Here is a 21,564-nt window from a genome sequence, read left to right as displayed (position 1 = left end):
GAGCATAGATTCCCCAGGGCGCGGAATCTAAGAGCCAGCGGGTGTTCGCCAGAGCCTCCAGTGGTGAGGATGGACTTCGCTGCAGTCTGGCTCCAGGTCGCGGCCCCTAGGGTCTCACAGCTCACGCTCCCAGTAGACTACAGGAGAAGGAAGAAGCAGGCTGGAACACAAGGATAGTAAGGGGATACGGTAGAGGTCAGGGCGACTAGCAGACAGGAACAAAAGAGTACACGCCAAAGGTTCAGGGTCACAGGCAGACAGGGATGGTCGGAGATATGCAAAAGGTCAAGGTCACAAGCAGACAGGAATCGTAGAGAACACGCCAAAGTCAGTAACAGAGTCAAACTGTTCACGGCAAGCAGGAAACAGGAAGCCAAACACACAATGAATACACAATGGTTGATCAGCACCGCTGGCTTGCAGTGCACAGGTTAATATAGGGTTCCCTGATAGGGCCTGGGGTGGAGCCATGCTTAGAGGAGAAGTTATAAAAAACACCAGGTGGAAGTGGCTGACCTCTTATGCCCCGTACACACGACCAGACTTTTCAACATCAAAAGTCTTACGGAATGATTCCGGCTGACTATTCGAACGTGTGTGGGCTGCAGTGGACTTTTGATTTGCAAAAGTCTGACAGACTTTAGAAATGGAACATGTTTCAAATTTTTCCGACAGAACTCTGCCGGACCCAGTTCCTATCGAGAAATCCGCTCGTGTGTGTGCTAGTCTGACGGACTAAAACCGACGCTAGGGCAGCTATTGGCTACTGGCTATGAACTTCCTTATTCTAGTCGAGTCGTACGTCATCACGTTCGAATCCGTCGGACTTTGGTGTGATTGTGTGTGGCCAAGTCCGTTCATTCGGAAAGTCCGTCAGAACTCTCTCAGAACTCCGTCAGAACTCCGTCGAAAGTCTGCCGGACTTAAGTCCTGTCGTGTGTACGTGGCATTAGTCAGAACACATGAGGGGAGGTAAGCAACCAGAGGAAGATCACTGCATAACCACGACAATGAGTGGGTCCAAATTAGGTGTCCTGAAGCATAACTATTTGGGTTCAGAGTGTTTAAACTATAGCCATAATTTGCTCCTTTTATTTTGGGAACAAAGGCTTTGTGCATTTTAAGACAGATTATTTAATTCATATCATTGTAGTTGTCTAAACATTAAGTTGTCAAGAAAATTATGCCGATTTTGAGCTTAACAGTTATATAATAGAAGCGGTAAAGCACTTTAATGTCCTGGACTCCTTCATAAACAAGGAAGCAACTAGTAGAGATGAAATATGTCACAGAATAGCAATCTGTAGATACACAATGAAGACTTTTGGCAAAGTATTCTAAAGCCCCGTACACACGACCGGACTTTTCAACATCCAAAGTCTGACGGAATGATTCCGGCAGACTATTCGATCGTGTGTGGGCTGCAATGGACTTTTGATTCGCAAAAGTCTGACAGACTTTAGAAATGGAACATGCTTCAAATTTTTCGGCCAGAACTCTGCCGGACCCAGTTCCTACCGAGAAATTCGCTCGTGTGTGTGCTAATCCAACGGACTAAAACCGATGCTAGTGCAGCTATTGGCTACTGGCTATGAACTTTCTTATTCGAGTCGAGTCGTACGTCATCACGTTCGAATCCGTCGGAGTTTGGTGTGATTGTGTGTGGCCAAGTCCGCTCATTCGGAAAGTCCGTCAGAATTCTGCCAGAACTCCGTCAGAACTCCTTTGAAAGTCTGTCGGACTTAATCCCTCGAAAAGTCTGGTCGTGTGTACGCGACAAAAGACAAAGATATTACACGCAAAGCGAAGATCAGACTCATCAGTGGCATCTTTTTCTCAGTTGTCAATTATGGCTGTGAAAGCTGGACACAATGGAAACAGGACAGAAAGATCGACTTATTTTTGCTTTGGTTTTGGAGAAAAATTGTACCCATGCTGTGGACAGCCCACAGAACTAACAGGTCGGTTTTGGAGGAGATCAAACCAGCTGTGTCACTAGAAGCCCATGTGATGAAGTTATGACTGTCCTATATTGGTCACACTGTTAGAAGAGAGAGATCACTGGAGAAGCGCACAATGTTTGGGAATATAAAAGGAAGCAGGCGAGGAGGGAGACCAGCTACTAGATAGTAGGACACATTGTCTACAGCTGTGGGGATGACACTGGAAGATCTCACTAGACTAGCACAAAACGGACTTCTCTTTACATCTCTCATTAATCAAGTTGCTAGGACTCAGACCTGAGTTGATGGCACTTAACTATTAACTATCATGGTAGCTCCTGGATTTGGGATTGTCCTTAGGCTCTCCTTCCTGGAAAAGACTGCAGTGTTTTAGAGAATTACCCATACCAGCATAATGACCACATATGCTTATGATCAAACCATAAAATTATACAAACTATATAAACAAATAACACAACTAGCGTCATGTCATTGTCTTTCATCTAGGTTCCTCAATGGATGGAGGCACAACCAAAGGAGGTGTAAAGCCCCGTACACACGAGAGGACTTATGTCCGACAGACTTCCGAAGGAGTTCCGTCGGAGTTCTGCCAGAGTTCAAAAGTCTGTTGCAGCCCACACACGATCGAATAGTCTGACGGAATCAGTCCGTCGGACTTTGGATGTTGAAAAGTCTGCTCGTGTGTACGGGGCTTTACACCTCCAAAGAGGAATCATCCTGCCATAGATATGCTCTGCAATGAGTGGGCTAGGTCTATGGAGGGATCCTGGAAGGACATCCCGCAGAGCAGCATCCTACTCAAAAATGCCATCGCTCAATGTAATGGATATAGATTGGTTCCATAGAGGTAAATGTCCCTGGGGTGGGAGGGGGCCACTAAGTAGGTAGAAAGTTTGACTCTAAATGTAAGAAAAAAGAGAAAGTGCATGGAAATAGAATAACGAGCTGGCTGCACACCCCTAAATATTCTAAAAAGAATGAAAGGACAGGTTCCCCTTGGGGTGTTCAGGCAGCGACAAGAAGCAGAAATACATTAGTAAAAATATATTTATTTTATTAGTTCAAAGGCTTAATCGCTGTCATAAATTTAAAATACGGACTCTGGTATATGTTATTACAGCATATCGATGGGTAAAGGATATATGCAACATTTGGTACAGAGATAGTTACAGGAACAATTTACAAATACATCAATATTTCGAAAGCTACAAATAGCACCCATGCTACCCCAATGCATTTCGACCTCCAGGGTCTTCTTCAGGGGGGGGGGGACAAAAAAACCCAAGCAGAAGGGGTGATTATATTGTATATTCTGCAAATAGTCAAAAGAAAAAAGACTTTCAATAGAAAAGTTTTTTAGCCTACAAATTAGCTAATTATTATACCTTATTTCAGTAATATTTACCAGTTCTACCAAACCGCTACTGTTCAACCAGAGACTTTTATTAAAATCTGAAAAAGAAATTAGTGCCTTCTCTGAACTAATAAAATAAATATATTTTTACAAATTTATTTCTGCTTCTTGTCGCTGCCTGAAAACCCCAAGGGGAACCTGTCCTTTCATTGTTTTTAGAAAGTTTGACTCTGGCCCACCAATTTTTGTGTAAGGCAAAAAAAGAGTCCCATTCTATAAAAGTCTCCATAGATAAGGACCAATTGGGAGAAAGTTTGACTCTGGCCCACCAATTTTTGTGTAAGGCAAAAAAAAGAGTCCCATTCTATAAAAGTCTCCATAGATAAGGACCAATTGGGAGAAAGTTTGACTCTGGCCCACCAATTTTTGTGTAAGGCAAAAAAGAGTCCCATTCTATAAAAGTCTCCATAGATAATGACCAATTGGGAGAAAGTTTGACTCTGGCCCACCAATTTTTGTGTAAGGCAAAAAAAGAGTCCCATTCTATAAAAGTCTCCATAGATAAGGACCAATTGGGAGAAAGTTTGACTCTGGCCCTCCAATTTTTGTGTAAGGCAAAAAAAGAGTCCCATTCTATAAAAGTCTCCATAGATAAGGACCAATTGGGAGAAAGTTTGACTCTGGCCCACCAATTTTTGTGTAAGGCAAAAAAGAGTCCCATTCTATAAAAGTCTCCATAGATAATGACCAATTGGGAGAAAGTTTGACTCTGGCCCACCAATTTTTGTGTAAGGCAAAAAAAAATCCCATTCTATAAAATTCTCCATACATAAGGACCAATTGGGAGAAAGTTTGACTCTGGCCCACCAATTTTTGTGTAAGGCAAAAAAGAGTCCCATTCTATAAAAGTCTCCATACATAAGGACCAATTGGGAGAAAGTTTGACTCTGGCCCACCAATTTTTGTGTAAGGCAAAAAAAAGTCCCATTCTAAAGTCTCCATAGATAATGACCAATTGGGAAATAGCTCGAAGCCTGACATATGCAGTAAGTAGTAAAACCCAAACTGCAACTAGAGCAATGAGATTCTGGCTGGATCCCAGATATCATGGGTTAAGAGGGCCAGAGTTTATGATAGCAAAGCAGTATAAGTGTACTTACAGTTTGTATACAAAGTTCCCCAATCAGACACAAGGTGAGATATCAGTTCTTTTGTAGTGGAGACTGAGTGTTAGAGGATTGAGAGTTACCTGTTCTGTGTTGATGATAATTGTTGGCCTTTTGTCAGGGAGTGAGTCATGTATGGACAAAGATGGCCTCTGGATCCTCCAGTCAAGAAGGGAGATCCAGCTGGTGGATTAAGGCCTCTTTATCTCTCAGGACAAATCTGTTTGTGGAAGGAGAGCCCTGTGTGGTATAAGGGTTCAGTGAGAGAAGTCTGGAAAAATGTCAGCTGTGCCTCTACAAAGTCAAACAGCTGATAAGTATGAATGTTTTGGAGGATAGCTTTATTCACTGAGTATGTATGCAGCTTGTCAGGATCTTGGTTAGATGAACTCAAGGCCCTGTGCACCCTAATCTCATCTAATTGGTTTAAGCGGGCTTTGTTTTCTTGTCCTGGCAGACACATTTGTTCCTTAAGCTTAGGTTCAGATATGTGCGATTAACAACACCCCCAAACAGCTCACAAAACGTAGTGGGATTGTCTGAATCGGATCACGCGGGTGTTCATATCCGATTCTGCTGTGTCAAAAAAAGAGGTGTGAATGTGGTGCGCTTTAAGCCATACAACATGAATGCCTTAAAGAGTGCCTTGTGTTTCTTCACCTTAATGCCTCCTATGGTGAGCCCCCCAGCCCCCCCCCCCGTTTTACTTACCTAAGCCCCATATCTCTGTCGGCGGTGACACACTCTCCCTCTCTCCGCTGGGTCCCAGCTCTTGATTGGATAGATTGATAGCAGCGCAGCCATTGGCTCCTGCTGCTGTCAATCAAATCCAATGACACGAGCGCTGGGGAGCAGGGCCGAGTCTAGAATTCGTGGCTATAGGCACAAATGCTGGACTTGGGAGTGCGCCTGCAAGGTAACCCCCCCCCCCCCCGGGAGAGTGCTTCTCCTAGGGGGTTATCCGATGTGGGGAGGAACTGCTAGAGCCAGCGGGAGACCCCAGAAGATGAGGTTTGGGGCCGCTCTGTGCAAAATGAGCTGCAAAGTGGAGGTAAGTATGATATGTTTTTTATTTAACCACTTTCAGACCGGACCAATTTGCTGGTCAAAGACCAGACCACTTTTTTGCGATTCGGCACTGCATCGCTTTAACTAACAATTGCGCGGTCGTGCGACGTGACTCCCAAACAAAATTGACGTCCTTTTTTTTCCCCACAAATAGAGATTTCTTTTGGTGGTATTTGATCACCTCTGCGGTTTTTATTTTTTGCGCTATAAACAAAAATAGAGCGACAATTTTGAAAAAAATGCATTATTTTTTACTTTTTGTTATAATAAATATCCCCCAAAAATATATATAAAAAAAAATTTTCCCTCAGTTTAGGCCGATACGTATTCTTCTACATATTTTTGGTAAAAAAATCACAATAAGCGATTATTGATTGGTTTGCGCAAAAGTTATAGCGTTTACAAAATAGGGATAGTTTTATGGCATTTTTATTAATATTTTTTTATTATTTATTTTTTTACTAGTAATGGCGGCGATCAGCGATTTTTATTGTGACTGCGACATTGTGGGGGACACATCGGACATTTTTGACACATTTTTGGGACCATTGTCATTTATACAGTAATCACTGCTATATAAATGCAGTGATTCCTGTGTAAATGACACTGCCAGTGAAGGGGTTAACCAGTGGGTGGCAGTGTAGGGGTTAAGTGTTCCTAGGGGTGTGTTACTAACTGTGGGGGGCTGGGCTTTCATTTAGTGAACACTGATCTCTGCTCCAATCACATGGAGCAGAGATCAGCGTCACTAGTTGCTAGGCAGAATGGAGAAATACTGTTTTTCCACGGCATTTCTTCATTTGGCCGCTCCGTGAGACGATCGCGGGTATGCCTGCGACCAGACTCACGGGGGTCCCGACCAGAGCGGGAGCGCGCTACCGGTGGCACGCTCCCGATGGCAGGGCGGCAAATTTAAAGGGACGTACATGTACGCCCATTTGCCTGCCCGTGCCATTCTGTCGACGTACATCGTCGTGCGCTGGTCGGTAAGTGGTTAAAAAAAATAACAGAAACAAGCCTTTACAATCACTTTATGTAATACCACACAGACATCGTATGTGATTTCCTCAATGTCCGATTTACTTTCCCTCAGCACCATCTTCATAAAATACCCCAAGACTTTCCTGATGGTCCGGGACTAAAAATTGGTTCTTAATGGATAAGTTCACCTTTCCGAACAATAATAATTGCACATACTTGTGCGGGTAAAAAAACATGTAAAGCCTCCTATGGGATAACAGTGGCAGGTTCTCTTTAAGGAGACATCAGTGTCTTGTAAGTCTTGTAAGCTCCTCTGGAATTCCCCTGATACATTTAGCACAGACTGCTGTAGATTAGCTATTTTCCTGGCAGCCCCAGAAACATGGAAGTTATCAAGCTGAGCTATTCCTGGTTGATCGCTCCTAGGTGAGATCATAACATGGATGTTTCTCATCTCTCTTCTTTGCTCTATTCTAAAGGGCAAAATGGACATCCCAGTCAGATGAAATCTATAGGTCCTTCTAAGACTATTACCAATTATTTTACTCACCCCCCTCCTAACAGCCCCTCCTACCCAAGGTATCTGACCATTTCTTAAGTAATGATCCTATTCCCACACTAACAAGCCAAGCTTATGATGACCTTGATAAATTGATGATGAACAAACAATAGAAATCTTCAGAAGATTGAAACTGGGGAAAGGTCCCGGCTCAGTTAAAAGTTTCACCTCATCTTGAAGTTTATATTACCATTATTTCAGGATTAGCAATCTCGACATGAATAAATATAGAAGAGTGAAGAGTAAACCTGGGTGGCTAAACCATAATGTAAAAAGTCTTATTAAAGAGAAAAAAATGTCCTAAAATATAAAGTGGATGGGTCATTGTCAGCATTCCAACACTGCAAGGAATTCAATAAGAAGTGTAAGAACAAAATCAGGGCAGTTAAAAAAAGACTACGAGAGATACATAGCAGATGAGAGTTAAATATATTACCAGTCAAAAAGCAAGAACAGAGCACATTGCCCACATAAAAGACGATGATGGGAGGATGGGTACAGATGACACAGAGAAGGCTACTGCATTAAATGCTTTTTTCTCCTCAGTTTTTACACAGGAAAAGGAGGGGTGTAACGACCATGGCAGTTTTCTTAGTAACACATTACAGGGCATGGCTAACAGAGGCCAGAGTCAAGAAAAGACTACATAAGCTTAATACAAATAAATCACCAGGACCAGATGGCTTACACCCGAGAGTCCTCAAAGGACTGCGTCACGTTATAGCCAGACCATTATCCCTAATCTTTGTGGACATAGACTAATACATACTGCCAGTTCAGGAGTAGTTAGGAAATAACCATGGATTGATCTCCGAAACAATACCTCACTATGTGAATTGATTTGGGATAAAATCCAACAAACTGCACAATAGTCTACATCTAGTATTACACACTGCTAAGATTGATACTTTAGGAGAAGGATTTATTCTCCTACTTCATTCCGGACAGGGAAAATACATACCTTTAAAAGGGATGTTCCCTTTATAAAATTAATCATACATTTATCATAAATAATTTTAAGAGAAATCAGAAGAATAGCACATCTCCACAAGACCTCAGGTGGCCTTTTAGTACTCAACTTATAGAAGCATTATTATGGAGTTGAATTGTTCAGTTAATCAAGGATAATATTCCTCAATAAGCAACTCTTTGGGATCCAATGAAAACCCATCATATTGCCCTCGCCGACTGGCCAGCACATTGGAAAAATAATCCTAATACTTACCACTAATGATTGTCTAGGGTCCAGTTTAAGAGGGGTTCATTGGCTGGAATTTCCACCCACAGCTGTCTTTACTCCCAAGAGGCATCCCGCTAGACATTATGGATTCATTGATATGCCTGATTTTTACTTCCATCTTGTAAGTGTTTTTAACCCTTCCTTGTCATTAACCACTTGCTTACTGGGCACTTAAACCCCCCTCCTGCCCAGACCAATTTTCAGCTTTCAGTGCTGATGCACTTTGAATGACAATTGCGCGGTCATACAACACTGTACCCAAATGAAAATTTTTATAATTTTTTTCCCACAAATAGAGATTTCTTTTGGTGGTATTTACTTACAGCTGGGAGTTTTATTTTTTGCTAAACAAACAAAAAAAGATGCAAAAAATAAATAAAAAAATAAAAATCATGTTTAATAGTTTGTTATAAAATTTTGCAAACAGGTCATTTTTCTCCTTCATTGAAGTGCGCTGATGAGGCGGCACTGATAGGCTGCACTGGTGGGCACTGATAGGCTGCACTGGTGGGCACTGATAGGCTGCATTGGTGGGCACTGATAGGCTGCATTGGTGGGCACCGATAGGCACAGATAAGGCGGCACTGATGGGCAAAGATGGGCACAGATAAGATGGCACGGATGGGTGGCACGGATGGGTGGCACGGATGGGTAGCACTAAGGGGCACTGATAGGTACCACTGATAGATGGGACTGAAGGGCACTGATAGGTGGCACTGATAGGTGGCTCTGATAGGTGGCACTGCTAGGCACTGATGGGCGGCACTGATGGACACTGATGGGCACTGATAGATGACACTGATGGGCACGGATATGTGGCACTGGGGTGCAGCACCTTTGTTGAGGCAGATTGTGGGCACTGCTGGGGGGCACTGTGGGCACTGCTGGGTGGCACTACTGGGTGGCACTGTGGGCACTGCTGGGTGGCAATGTGGGCACTGCTGGGTGGAACTATGGGCAGTGCTGGGTGGCACTGACGGGGGCACTTATTTTTTAATGAGGTGGCACTGGCAGGGGGCAGGTGGGCACTGGCAAGGCTGGCCATGATCGGGACTGATGTCCCGATCATGGCCACCGGTGATCGGCTCTTTTTTTTCTCCTCGCACTGTCAGCACGAGGAGGAATAATAGCCGATTACCGTGTTCCGTTGTATCACATGATCAGCTGTCATTGGCTGACAGCTGATCTTGTGATAAGGGGTCGGGATCGACCCCTTACTCGGATCGGTGATCAGGCGAGTCTCATAGACTCGCCAATCACAGAGCACGCCGCGCCCCCTGAGGGGGGCGCGCAGGCCGCTCGTGCACGGGTCGACGTCAATAGACGTAGTCCCGGCGAAGGAGGTCTGCGCTGTAGCCGTCATTTGGCTATAGTGCGGGTCTCAAGTGGTTAAAGTAATTTATTACTGCACATAGAAGCACCTTCTTCACTGCGCTGTTGTTTATCTACCTGCAGATCAGTCTGTCTAGGATAACTTTGGGGATCCTTTAACATTTTGCCTTTTCACCCAGCCCCAATGAAGGGGGATTGCAAAGTGCATTAGCTACCTTTTGACCTTATTGTTGTAACCAGTTAAACAATAAAGGTCTTTGACTTATACTTTTTTCATTTGGTGTTCTTTCACTTATGATGTAATTGGATTTTTCTCAGATCGGGCAAATGTCCTCCCCATGGGATCCCCATCTTTGTAGTGAGCTTCTGAATACAAGACAATCGGTCTCAAGCATGATAACCTGTGTAAGTTCATCTACTACTACCTCTTTTTTTATTGCTGTCTGAGTTCTCACTGGGGAGACTCCCCTCCTCTCATTATCTTGGTGACCATTGTTCCTGAGACTCAAATGGATGGAAGATCCAACATTTTTAGTTTAACATCAAAACAGAAGGAGAGGAAATATCTTTCAATGGGGGTATTCGTCTAATGCCCCATGCACATGATCAGAAATTCCGTCAGAAAAAACTTAGATGGTTTTTCCGACGGAATTCCGCTCAATCTTGGCTTGCATACACACGGTCACACAAAAGTTCTCAGAACTTTCGACCGTCAAGAACACGCTGACGTACAACACTACGGCGAGCCAAGAAAATGAAGTTCAATGCTTCCGAGCATGCGTCGAACTGTTTACGAGCATGCATAATTTTTTGCACATCGGAAATTGCATACAGACTAACGCATTTTCGGATAGGAACTTTTTCAGACCGAAAAAATAGAGAACCTGCTCTCAATCTTTTGCTGGCTGTAATTCTGCCAGCAAAAGTCTGATAGAGCGTACACATGGTCAGAATTTCTGACTAAAAGCTCACATCTGACTTTTGCTGGCAGAATTTCGGATTGTGTGTACGGGGCATCGGAGGGGATTTGAAGAGCTTGCCTCTGACCTCTTGTTGTGTCTAAAGAATAGGAAGATAAAGGGAATTTCTCCAGGAGGCACAGATTTAAAAAACATAAAAACTGGAGGTGATTTCACCCTTTCTAACTCTATCCTAAATGAAAAGAAAAAAACATTGGCTTTAGATATACTTAAATACAAAAATTTTTGAAATTATATATATATATATATATATATATATATATATATTTTTTTTTTATTATTATTTTTTTTTTTTATTTATTGTATTTTTATTAGTTTTTGCAAAAAGAAAAGAACACACAGTACACATGAAAAACATATGTAACAAAAAGTATGTCAGACAGATGAGATGTCCAAAATAATGTACAACTGAAGGTATCTGTAGGTTATACAAAAGTGGAGTCAACATGCTAACAATTCAAACCACCATATAGAGGTCATACATACACTTGCATAATGAGCGCGTGAAGTCAAGAAACTCTAAGCCCTTGTACACACGGTCGGAGATTCCGACGGAATGTGTACGATTGGACCGTTTTGTCGGATATTCCGACTGTGTGTGGTCTGCATCGGACTGTTTCCGTCTGAGTACTCCAGGTTCTCCAACTTGTTTGATTTTATAATGCTTAAAGTGAAACAATAAAAATGAAATGTTCCTTTAAATATCGTGCCTGGGGGGTGTCTATAGTATGTCTGTAAAATGGTGCATATTTACCATGTTTAGAACAGTACCACAGCTAAATTAAATTTATAAAGGAAAAAAAGTAATTTAAAACTGATTGCGGCTGTAATGAATTATCGGATCCCGGCAATATAGATAAAACTCATTGAAAAAATTGGCATGGGTCCCCCCCCCCCCAGTCCATTACCAGGCCAATGGCTGTCTGTATCCCTGTTTAATAGATTCACCTTCTCTTTTTGTCCTGATAAACATTTTCACTGGAAGTGGAAGTGAAGGAAATTGTCCAATTGATAAACCTTTTACAATGACAAATGTCTAAGCCCTTGTACACACGGTCGGAGATTCCCACGGAATGTGTCCGATCGGACCGTTTTGTCGGATATTCCGACTGTGTGTGGTCTGCATCGGATACTCCGATGGACCAAGTTTTCCAACTTGTTGGTAAAATTTTCCGACAAAATGCTCCGATCGGACACACTCCGATCATGTGTAGAGAATTCCGATCGGACAAAGTGCCACGCATGCTCAGATCAAATTCCTACATCAAAGCTATTGGCTACTAGCCTGAACGTAGTCCCGCCATAACGAAATTACGTCATCACGTTCTGAACGATCAGATTTTCCGACAACTTTGTCCTACCGTGTGTATGCAACAGTTTCGGACAAAATCCGACGGATTTGATTGTCGGAATGACCGACTGTGTGTACAAGGGCTTAGCCCTTGTACACACAGTCGGAGATTCCGACGGAATGTGTCCGATCGGACCGTTTTGCCAGATATTCCGACTATGTGTGGTCTCCATTGGACTGTTTCGGAGTATCCGGCGGACCAAGTTTTCCAACTTTTTGGTAAAATTTTCCGACGAAATGCTCCGATCGGACATACTCCGATCATGTGTAGAGAATTCCGATCGGACCAAGTGCCACGCATGCTCAGATCAAATTCCTACACCAAAGCTATTGGCTACTAGCCTGAACATAGTCCCGTCGTAACGAAATAAACGTCATCACGTTCTGAACGATCGGATTTTTCGACAACTTTGTCCTACCGTGTGTATGCAACAGTTTCGGACAAAATCCGTCGGACAAAATCCGATATGCAAACAGAATAATACTAGCACTACAACATATCCAAATTTGAAGTGTCTAGCACCAAGTGACCCCGAGATACATGGCCCTAAAGTCGGGTCACAAAATATTTTCGAATGAGGTTGAAATAATGTCGAATCATGTTGAAATCATTTCGAATGCAGTTGAAATAATTTCGAATCATGTCGAATTCATTCGAATTCATTCGTTATATTTCTTTCGTATTCGTTGTAATTTGTTATTTTTTTATTCGGACGTTCGGATGCATCCGAATGTCCGAAAGATGCAAAATTCGGCCGAATTTCGATTCGTTACGAAACGAATTGCACAAGCCTAGTATGTAGAGGACACCAAGTGTAATTGTTGTGGACCTTGAGTACATAGATATTCAAAAGAGGTAGGTTTATCCAAGGCCAAAGACCAAGACAGAGAGTGGAAGTAATATCTGATTTGCAAATAAAAATAAAACATATGTGTAGGGATGTCAAACTTCTCCCGAAGTGTATCAAAAGTATGTAGCCTACGGGAAGCCTGAATCCATGGCATTATACGACCTAGGGATAAACTATCTGGTATAGATGGATTGAATAGTATGTTCGTAAGGGGGGGGGGGGGGGGCATGGCGAGGAGAGAGAGAATCTCTGAAGACACTTTCTCCAGATTATTAGAGTGAAGATCATTGGGGCAGTACACTTACGCTTTAGTACGGGATCCGTGTGCGAAGACTGAGACCACAGTAGGGAGTTTGGGTGAACCAGATATAGAGCCCCTTTCTCAATCTCTGACCAATGATTAGGGGCCTGCCCTGCAGATTGGACCAAGAGACGGCAGCTCGTAAATGTGAAGCATAATAGTATTTAATAATATAAGATGTTCCCAGCTTCTCCTCCCCTCGATCTCAATGAAAAAAAAACCCCACCAAACTCGCTATACTGTGAGAGTTTCCATTCCAGATACATTTAAGGAAACCTCTGTGAATGACCCTAAGTTGAGGCATCGGTATAGCGACTGGCAACGTTTTGAAAAAATAAAGTAACCTAAGTAAAATGGACATTTTTAAAATGTTAATCCCACCCAAAAGAGAAAGAGGATACTTAGCACATTGTTGGAGGGATCTGGTGATATCTTGGATCAGGGGAGGGTAATTAGTGGAGTATATAGAAGAATAAGGGGGAGTCAATTGTATACCTATAGATTACATACATTTTAAGTTAAATTTGAGATTTTAGTACCTTATTTATCGGCGTATAACACGCGCCGGCGTATAACATGCACCCCAAGTTTAGGAGTGAATTTTGTGGAAAAAACTTTTAGGAGGGAAATTTAAGGAAAAAAAACTTACATTTAAATGCCCATCAATGCAGCCTTATCAGTGTCCATCTGAAGCCTCGTCAGCCTCATTTGCAGCCTTGTCATGCAGCCTGTCCTCATTGCAGCCTTGTCATGCAGCCTGCCCTCATTGCAGCCTTGTCATGCAGCCTGCCCTCATTGCAGCCTTGTCATGAAGCCTGCCCATCATTGCAGCCTCGTCATTGCAGCCTCTCGTCATTGCAGCCTTGTCATGAAGCCTGTCCTCATTGCAGCCTCGTCATTGCAGCCTCTCGTCATTGCAGCCTTGACATGCAGTTGGTCCGTCTTAGTGCATTGTTCGCTTATGTTTTTAAAAATGGCGCCGCCGAGATGTCCCGTGTATCTCGACGGCACCCGGAAGTTCTTGGCGGCTTTCGGCCGCTCTCGGACCTTCTTGGTGGCTTTCGGGCGCTCTCAGACCTTCTCGGAAGGTCCGAGAGCGGCCAAAAGCCACCGAAAGCGGCCGAAAGCATCCGAAAGCCGCGAGAAGGGCTCTGGGCGGCTGAAAGTTGTCCTTGATGACGCCCTGGGGGGAAGGGCAAAATGCGGTGACACATTTCCGGCTACTTTGAACCACTTCCACCCTATGTGGAACGCACGCGCTGAGTAGCGGCGAACCCAGAAGAGCTGTTCTCTTTTCTGATGCCTGTTCCTTCCATTGTCTAGTAAGTGGTGCCTGTATGGCGCTTATTGTGTTACCCTGTAGTACTTCACTATCAGCTTCTCTTTCTATTTTTGGGAGCCTGTTGGATTCGTTTTTTTTTTGTGGCCATCCCCAAGACCCCTGTTTATATATGGAGAGTTTCTGAGGAATCCATCCCATCTCACCAAATCAATAGATCACAAGCGTTAATGACCCACAGACTGCAAAGCTGAGGGTCCAACATTTCTGGTGAGTGGGGTCACAAGAGGTGAGCGTGGCACATAGCACCTGGAATTATTATTGGAGCACTAAAGCACTTTATTTTGATTGGAGCACTTTGCACAATATTTGAGGGTTAGTTCACACAATAGAAACGCAGTCCTGAAGCGTTCAAGATGCTTTTCTGCATGTGCTTTTTGATGCGTTTTTGATGCACTCCAGTGCGTTTTGATGCATTCCAGTGCGTTTTTAATGCAGTCCAGTGCTTTTCTCCCCTCCTTTTTCTTAACCTTAAATAAGCAAATGTGTGTTTCGGTGTGTTTTTGATGTGATTTACAGCATTTCCAGTACAGTCCAGTTCAGGAAAAATGCAGCATGTTCTACTTTTTTTTTTTTATGGAACTGGAACGCACTGGAACTGCAAGCACTGGTGTAGAATATGCCACTGAAAACCATATAACCTACTTTCCATGTGTTTTTAATGCAGAATAAAAAAAACACACTGGACTGCATGTGGTGAGAACTGGCCCTGAGACAGTTTTTTTTTTTGCATTTACCGTATATACTCGAGTATAAGCCGAGATTTTCAGCCCTTTTTTTTAGGCTGAAAGTGCCCTCCCTCGGCTTATACTCGAGTCACCGCCGTCTGCCTACCTGATCAGCGTGTCATAAAAACATACGGCGGCCATTCCAGTATTTAAAAGCTGCGCCTCCTGCTCGTCTGATAGGCAGAACACTCAATTTCCCAGCAGTCAGTTTTCAGCCTAAAGCGGACATCCCCTCATCCTCATACCTCAGACGAGTATGAGGGGATGTCCGTGATAGGCTGAAAACTGACTGCTGGGAAATTGAGTGTTCTGCCTATCACAGACGAAGAGGAGGCGCGGCTTTTGAATACTGGAATGGCCGCCGTATGTTTTTATGACACGCTGATCGGTGGCTGCAGATGGGCACACAGAGGCATGCACAGGACACAAAGGATGAAGATTAGCACAGGTAGGCTGCAATGGACACAGGGAGGTATACACAGGACACAGTGAGGTAGGCAGATCTGCACAGGACACAGGGAGGCATACACAGGACACAGTGAGGTAGGCAGATCTGCACAGGACACAGGGAGGTATACACAGGACACAGTGAGGTAGGCAGATCTGCACAGGACACAGGGAGGTATACACAGGACACAGTGAGGTAGGCAGATCTGCACAGGACACAGGGAGGTATACACAGGACACAGTGAGGTAGGCAGATCTGCACAGGACACAGGGAGGCATACACAGGACACAGTGAGGTAGGCAGATCTGCACAGGACACAGGGAGGCATACACAGGACACAGGGAGGTATACACAGGACACAGTGAGGCATACACAGGACACAGTGAGACATACACAGGACACAGGGAGGTAGGCAGATCTGCACAGGACACAGGGAGGTATACACAGGACACAGTGAGGTAGGCAGATCTGCACAGGACACAGGGAGGTATACACAGGACACAGTGAGGTAGGCAGATCTGCACAGGACACAGGGAGGCATACACAGGACACAGTGAGGTAGGCAGATCTGCACAGGACACAGGGAGGCATACACAGGACACAGGGAGGTATACACAGGACACAGTGAGGCATACACAGGACACAGTGAGACATACACAGGACACAGGGAGGTAGGCAGATCTGCACAGGACACAGGGAGGCATACACAGGACACAGGGAGGCATACACAGGACACAGTGAGGTAGGCAGATCTGCACAGGACACAGGGAGGCATACACAGGACACAGTGAGGTAGGCAGATCTGCACAGGACACAGGGAGGTATACACAGGACACAGTGAGGTAGGCAGATCTGCACAGGACACAGGGAGGTATACACAGGACACAGTGAGGTAGGCAGATCTGCACAGGACACAGGGAGGCATACACAGGACACAGGGAGGTAGGCAGATCTGCACAGGACACAGGGAGGTATACACAGGACACAGTGAGGTAGGCAGATCTGCACAGGACACAGGGAGGTATACACAGGACACAGGGAGGTAGGCAGATCTGCACAGGACACAGGGAGGTATACACAGGACACAGGGAGGTAGGCAGATCTGCACAGGACACAGGGAGGTATACACAGGACACAGTGAGGTAGGCAGATCTGCACAGGACACAGGGAGGCATACACAGGACACAGTGAGGTAGGCAGATCTGCACAGGACACAGGGAGGTATACACAGGACACAGTGAGGTAGGCAGATCTGCACAGGACACAGGGAGGTATACACAGGACACAGTGAGGTAGGCAGATCTGCACAGGACACAGGGAGGCATGCAATAGACACAGTGAGACATGCAGCTGCAGATGGGCATTGTTGACCCTCTTTGCCACTTACAGTAGCTTCTGCATTTCCCACCCCCGGCTTATACTCGAGTCAATAAGTTTTCCCAGTTTTTTGTGGTAAATTAGGGGCCTCGGCTTATATTCGGATCGACCTATACTTGAGTATATACGATATATTTGAATGTGTCATATGTTGCACTTTAGTAATATATTTATGAGCACCTAAGCACTTTATATGAGCACATACATCTCTGTAAGCACTGTATATGTGTATACTTACAATTTCAAATGGTCGTTTCTTTTAGGTAAGGTGATAATAACGCTTTTTCTTTTGTTTGTTTTTCTGCTGCGGCAGGAATAATAGATTTTTCTCAGTCTCTTGGATGATGGACAATGGAGATAACACTCTTCCCAGTGCATCCTGAAGTCACAGCCAATTGGCGCTCCATGAATCCATGTTACAGCCAATATATTAGAGTTCTGGCGAAGAATTATAACATTTACCATCGCTAACAGAAGCAAGAAATCAGGTCATGTTTCAATCAACATCCTAATGTAAGAGAATGTATAAACAACTGACTCCATCATAGATTCCCCTCCATTTTACATAAAGTAGAAATTAACTTTTTGTGTGTGTGAGTTTTGCCACGGTCAGCTTGACTAGCAGTTTGCAGCTAGCCGAATATGGTTAAGCCGAATCTTGGAGTAGCATCCTGTGTCAGCAAGTCATCAGCTATTTCTTGTTATCTATTCAGCAGCCTAACTCTTGATAATAAAGTCCTGAGTGTTAGTTTTGTATAACCCTTAAACATGTATTTTTACTGGTATATAAGCAATTGTCTTCCTCATTAAAGTCAGAGATCTTATGAACACACTCAAGCTTGTTTCCCGTGTCTCATGTGGTCTCTCACGGATCCAGGGGTCCCGGTGGTCTGCCTGCAAAAAACCAGGGTGGTCGCCAAGGTGTATAATTCCTAGGCTTGTGCAATCTGTTTCGTAATGAATCGAAATTCGGCCGAAAAACTTTGTTCGTCAGACTGTGCGCTGAAACTGTCCGCTGAAGCCCACACACGAGCGCACTGTCCGCTGAAACACTGTTCAGCGGACAAAGTTGGGCGAACAGTCCGCCCGTGTGTACGCGGCCTTATAGTCCAATAGATATAGGCAATATGTCAAGTACTTTTCTGCAGCAGAGAATGACATTTTGTGACCCAACTTTGGGGCCACATATCTCAGGGTCACTTATAGCTAGAAACCCCACATTTGGTATACCAACACAATCGTACTAACACTACAACATATCCAAATTGGGAGTTTCTAGCACCAAGTGATCCCGAGATACATGGCCCCAAATTCGGGTTAGAAAATGTCAAGCACTCTTCTGCAGCAGAGAATGACATTTTGCTACCCGAATTTGGGGCCACATATCTCAGGGTCACTTATAGCTAGAAACCCCATATTTGGTATACAAACACAATCGTACTAACACTACAACATATCCAAATTTGGAGTTTCTAGCACTAAGTGACCCCGAGATACATGGCCCTAAATTCGGGTCACAAAATATTTTCGAATGCGGTTGAAATAATTTCGAATCGTGTTGAAATAATTTCGAAAGCGGTTGAAATAATGTCGAATCATGTTGAAATAATTTCGAATGCGATTGAAATAATATCGAATCATGTTGAAATCATTTAGAATGCGGTTGAAATAATTTCGAATCGTGTTGAAATCATTTAGAATGCGGTTGAAATAATTTCGAATCGTGTTGAAATCATTTAGAATGCGGTTGAAATCATTTCGAATCATGTTGAAATCATTTAGAATGCGGTTGAAATAATTTCGAATCGTGTTGAAATAATTTCGAATGCGGTTGAAATAATATCGAATCGTGTTGAAATAATTTCGAATGCAGTTGAAATAATTTCAAATCATGTTGAAATCATTTCGAATGCGGTTGAAATAATATCGAATCATGTTGAAATCATTTAGAACGCGGTTGAAATAATATCGAATCATGTTGAAATCATTTAGAACGCGGTTGAAATAATATCGAATCATGTTGAAATAATTTCGAATGCGGTTGAAATAATATCGAATCATGTTGAAATCATTTCGAATGCGGTTGAAATAATATCGAATCATGTTGAAATCATTTAGAATCCGGTAGAAATATTTTCGAATTTGGTTGAAATATTTTCGAATGTGGCCGATTTTTTCGAATTCGGTAGAAAACTAAACAAAATCCGAAAACAAATTTAAGGAAGTTAACAAATATAACTAAACGAAATTAATGAATTAACGAATTAAAACGAAACGAAACTAAACAATTTTTTTCCTTTTGCACATGTCTAATAATTCCTTTCCCCTAAGATAATAGAATTTCTATATTCATTCTTTTAGATTTAAAAAAAAAAATCTGTTTTGCTTTAGGTCGCATATAAATGTGAATTGTATTTTATTTATAGGCTTTCTCTATTGTTTTCTTAAACATGAAATAGTACAAAAAATAAAATTTAGGGAAAGCTTTATACAAGTTTCTTTTTTCTATATCGTATTTTGGGTTTCAGGTTGAGATATCAAATTATATACAGTATATGCCACGCTTCTCAAACGAGTCATTAAAAATATTGCAATGAGAAATCAGTCAATATTAAATGAATTGTTCCTCGCCGGACTCTCTGACCTTCCAGCTCTGCAGCTCCCTCTTTTTCTCTTTTTCCTTCTTATTTATCTTCTGACATTACTTTGGAATTTGGTGATCATTGTCCTCATAGTCACCGACTCTCACCTCCAGGTTCCTATGTATTTCTTCCTTGGCAACCTGGCCAGTTTGGACCTCTGTTTTTCCTCAGTCACCATCCTACGAATGTTATTTGATCTTCACACCAAGTCCAAAATAATTTCCATAAAGGCTTGTATAACTCAAGTCTTCTTCTTTATATTCTTTGCCAGTTGTGAAGATTGTCTGTTGTCTGTCATGTCCTATGATCGATATACCGCCATTTGTCAGCCATTACATTACACCCAGATCATGAGTTGGAAAGTGTGTGTACAGTTGATGTCCATTGTGTGGTGTCTCAGTTTTACCCATTCTTTAGTTCACACACTTCATGGCTTCAAATTAACATTTTGTGGATCGGATATTATAGAAAGCTTCTTCTGTGACCTTCCACAATTGTTTCAGATCTCCTGCAGTGACATCTACATCAACGTTCTACTCCTCTTCCTCTTGGCTGGATTACTTGCAGTTGGGTCTCTAACACTGACCACCCTGTCCTATGTCTATATATTCAAAACAGTTTTTAAAATGCAAGCTAAAGGCAATAGAAGTAAAGTTTTTTCTACTTGTACCTCTCACCTGGCAGTGATGTTTTTGTATTATGGCTCTGGAATGTCCAATTATGTTTGGCAAAGTGCTGGTCATCATTTTCCTGGGGACAAAGTGGTGGCCGTCTTTTACACAGTGATCCTTCCTCTCCTCAATCCTCTCGTTTACAGTCTGAGGAACCAGGATATTCGAACAGCATTTAAAAGTGTTTTCAGGAAGATCTTTCCACCAAATTAGGCCGCGTACACACGAGAGGATTGTCCGTCCAACTTAGTCCGCTGAAACGTGTTTCAGCGGACAATCTACTCGTGTGTGGGCTTCAGCGGACTTTTTCAGCGGACAGTCTGGCGGACTAAGTCTTTCGGAATTTCCGTAATATTGTCCGTCCAAACTTGGTTTCAGCGGACAATCCGCTCGTGAGTAGGCTAGTTCGACGGACTAAGTATGGTGCATGCTCAGAAAGGATTTACACGGCCGAAGGTTGCATTGCAGTGTATTGGACATCGAATTTCTAGTCCCGTCGTACGTGCCGTACACGTCATCGCGCAAGCTTTCGGTGGACTGTCTGTTCATCGTGTGTGGTCAAGTCCGTTCATTCGAAAGTAGGACGGACTGTCTGTCAGATTGTCTGACGAACTTAGTTGGCCAGACAATCCGCCAGTGTGTACGTGGCCATAGAGACAGAGAAACATACAGAAGTACCTTCCTATGACCTATATACACAATCCTTTGAGCAGCTTTTATTTTTATTTTTATGTGCATCAGACATTTTTTTATTTGAATAGAGTAGGGATATATTTAACTTAATATGAAGTTGTATATATGTCTTGTTTGTAAAGATTTTCCTATATATTTTTTTCTTAAATACACAACAGGATATGAGTTAAAATCTCTCCTAGAAGAGCAGAAATTCTCTCTAAGCCCTTGTACACACGGTCGGAGATTCCGACAACCAAATCCGTCGGATTTTGTCCAAAACTGTTGTATACACGCGGCCGGACAAAGTTGTCGGAAAATCCGAAGTGATGACGTTATTTCGTTACGACGGTACTACGTTCAGGCTTGTAGCCAATAGCTTTGGTGTAGGAATTTGATCTGAGCATGCGTGGCACTTTGTCCGATCGGAATTCTCTACACATGATCGGAGTATGTCCGATCGGAGCATTTTGTAGGAAAATTTTACCAACAAGTTGGAAAACTTGGTCCGTTGGATACTCCGGCGGAAACAGTCCGATG

General features: G+C 43.1%; 1 protein-coding gene across 1 annotated transcript; it reads left to right on the top strand.

The window, feature by feature from the left end:
* Positions 1–19,338: 19,338 nt before the first annotated feature.
* On the top strand, positions 19,339–20,565 carry LOC143925280 (olfactory receptor 5B12-like). Its single transcript, XM_077449867.1, has one exon. It carries the CDS (start codon positions 19,633–19,635, stop codon positions 20,563–20,565), a length of 933 nt encoding a protein of 310 aa, XP_077305993.1. The 5' UTR covers positions 19,339–19,632.
* The last annotated feature ends 999 nt before the right edge of the window (positions 20,566–21,564 follow it).

This window comes from Lithobates pipiens, unplaced genomic scaffold (assembly GCF_037356315.1).
Source record: "Lithobates pipiens isolate NorthernLeopardFrog02 unplaced genomic scaffold, aLitPip1_a1.2 Scaffold_22, whole genome shotgun sequence".
NCBI classification, from domain to species: domain Eukaryota; kingdom Metazoa; phylum Chordata; class Amphibia; order Anura; family Ranidae; genus Lithobates; species Lithobates pipiens.
Note: the sequence above shows the minus strand (reverse complement) of the source record. Positions and strands in the feature narration are given on the sequence as shown.

Bases quoted from the DNA above. Each gene is read 5' to 3' on its own strand.
- LOC143925280 (XM_077449867.1), top strand. From the start codon at position 19,633: ATGAGAAATCAGTCAATATTAAATGAATTGTTCCTCGCCGGACTCTCT.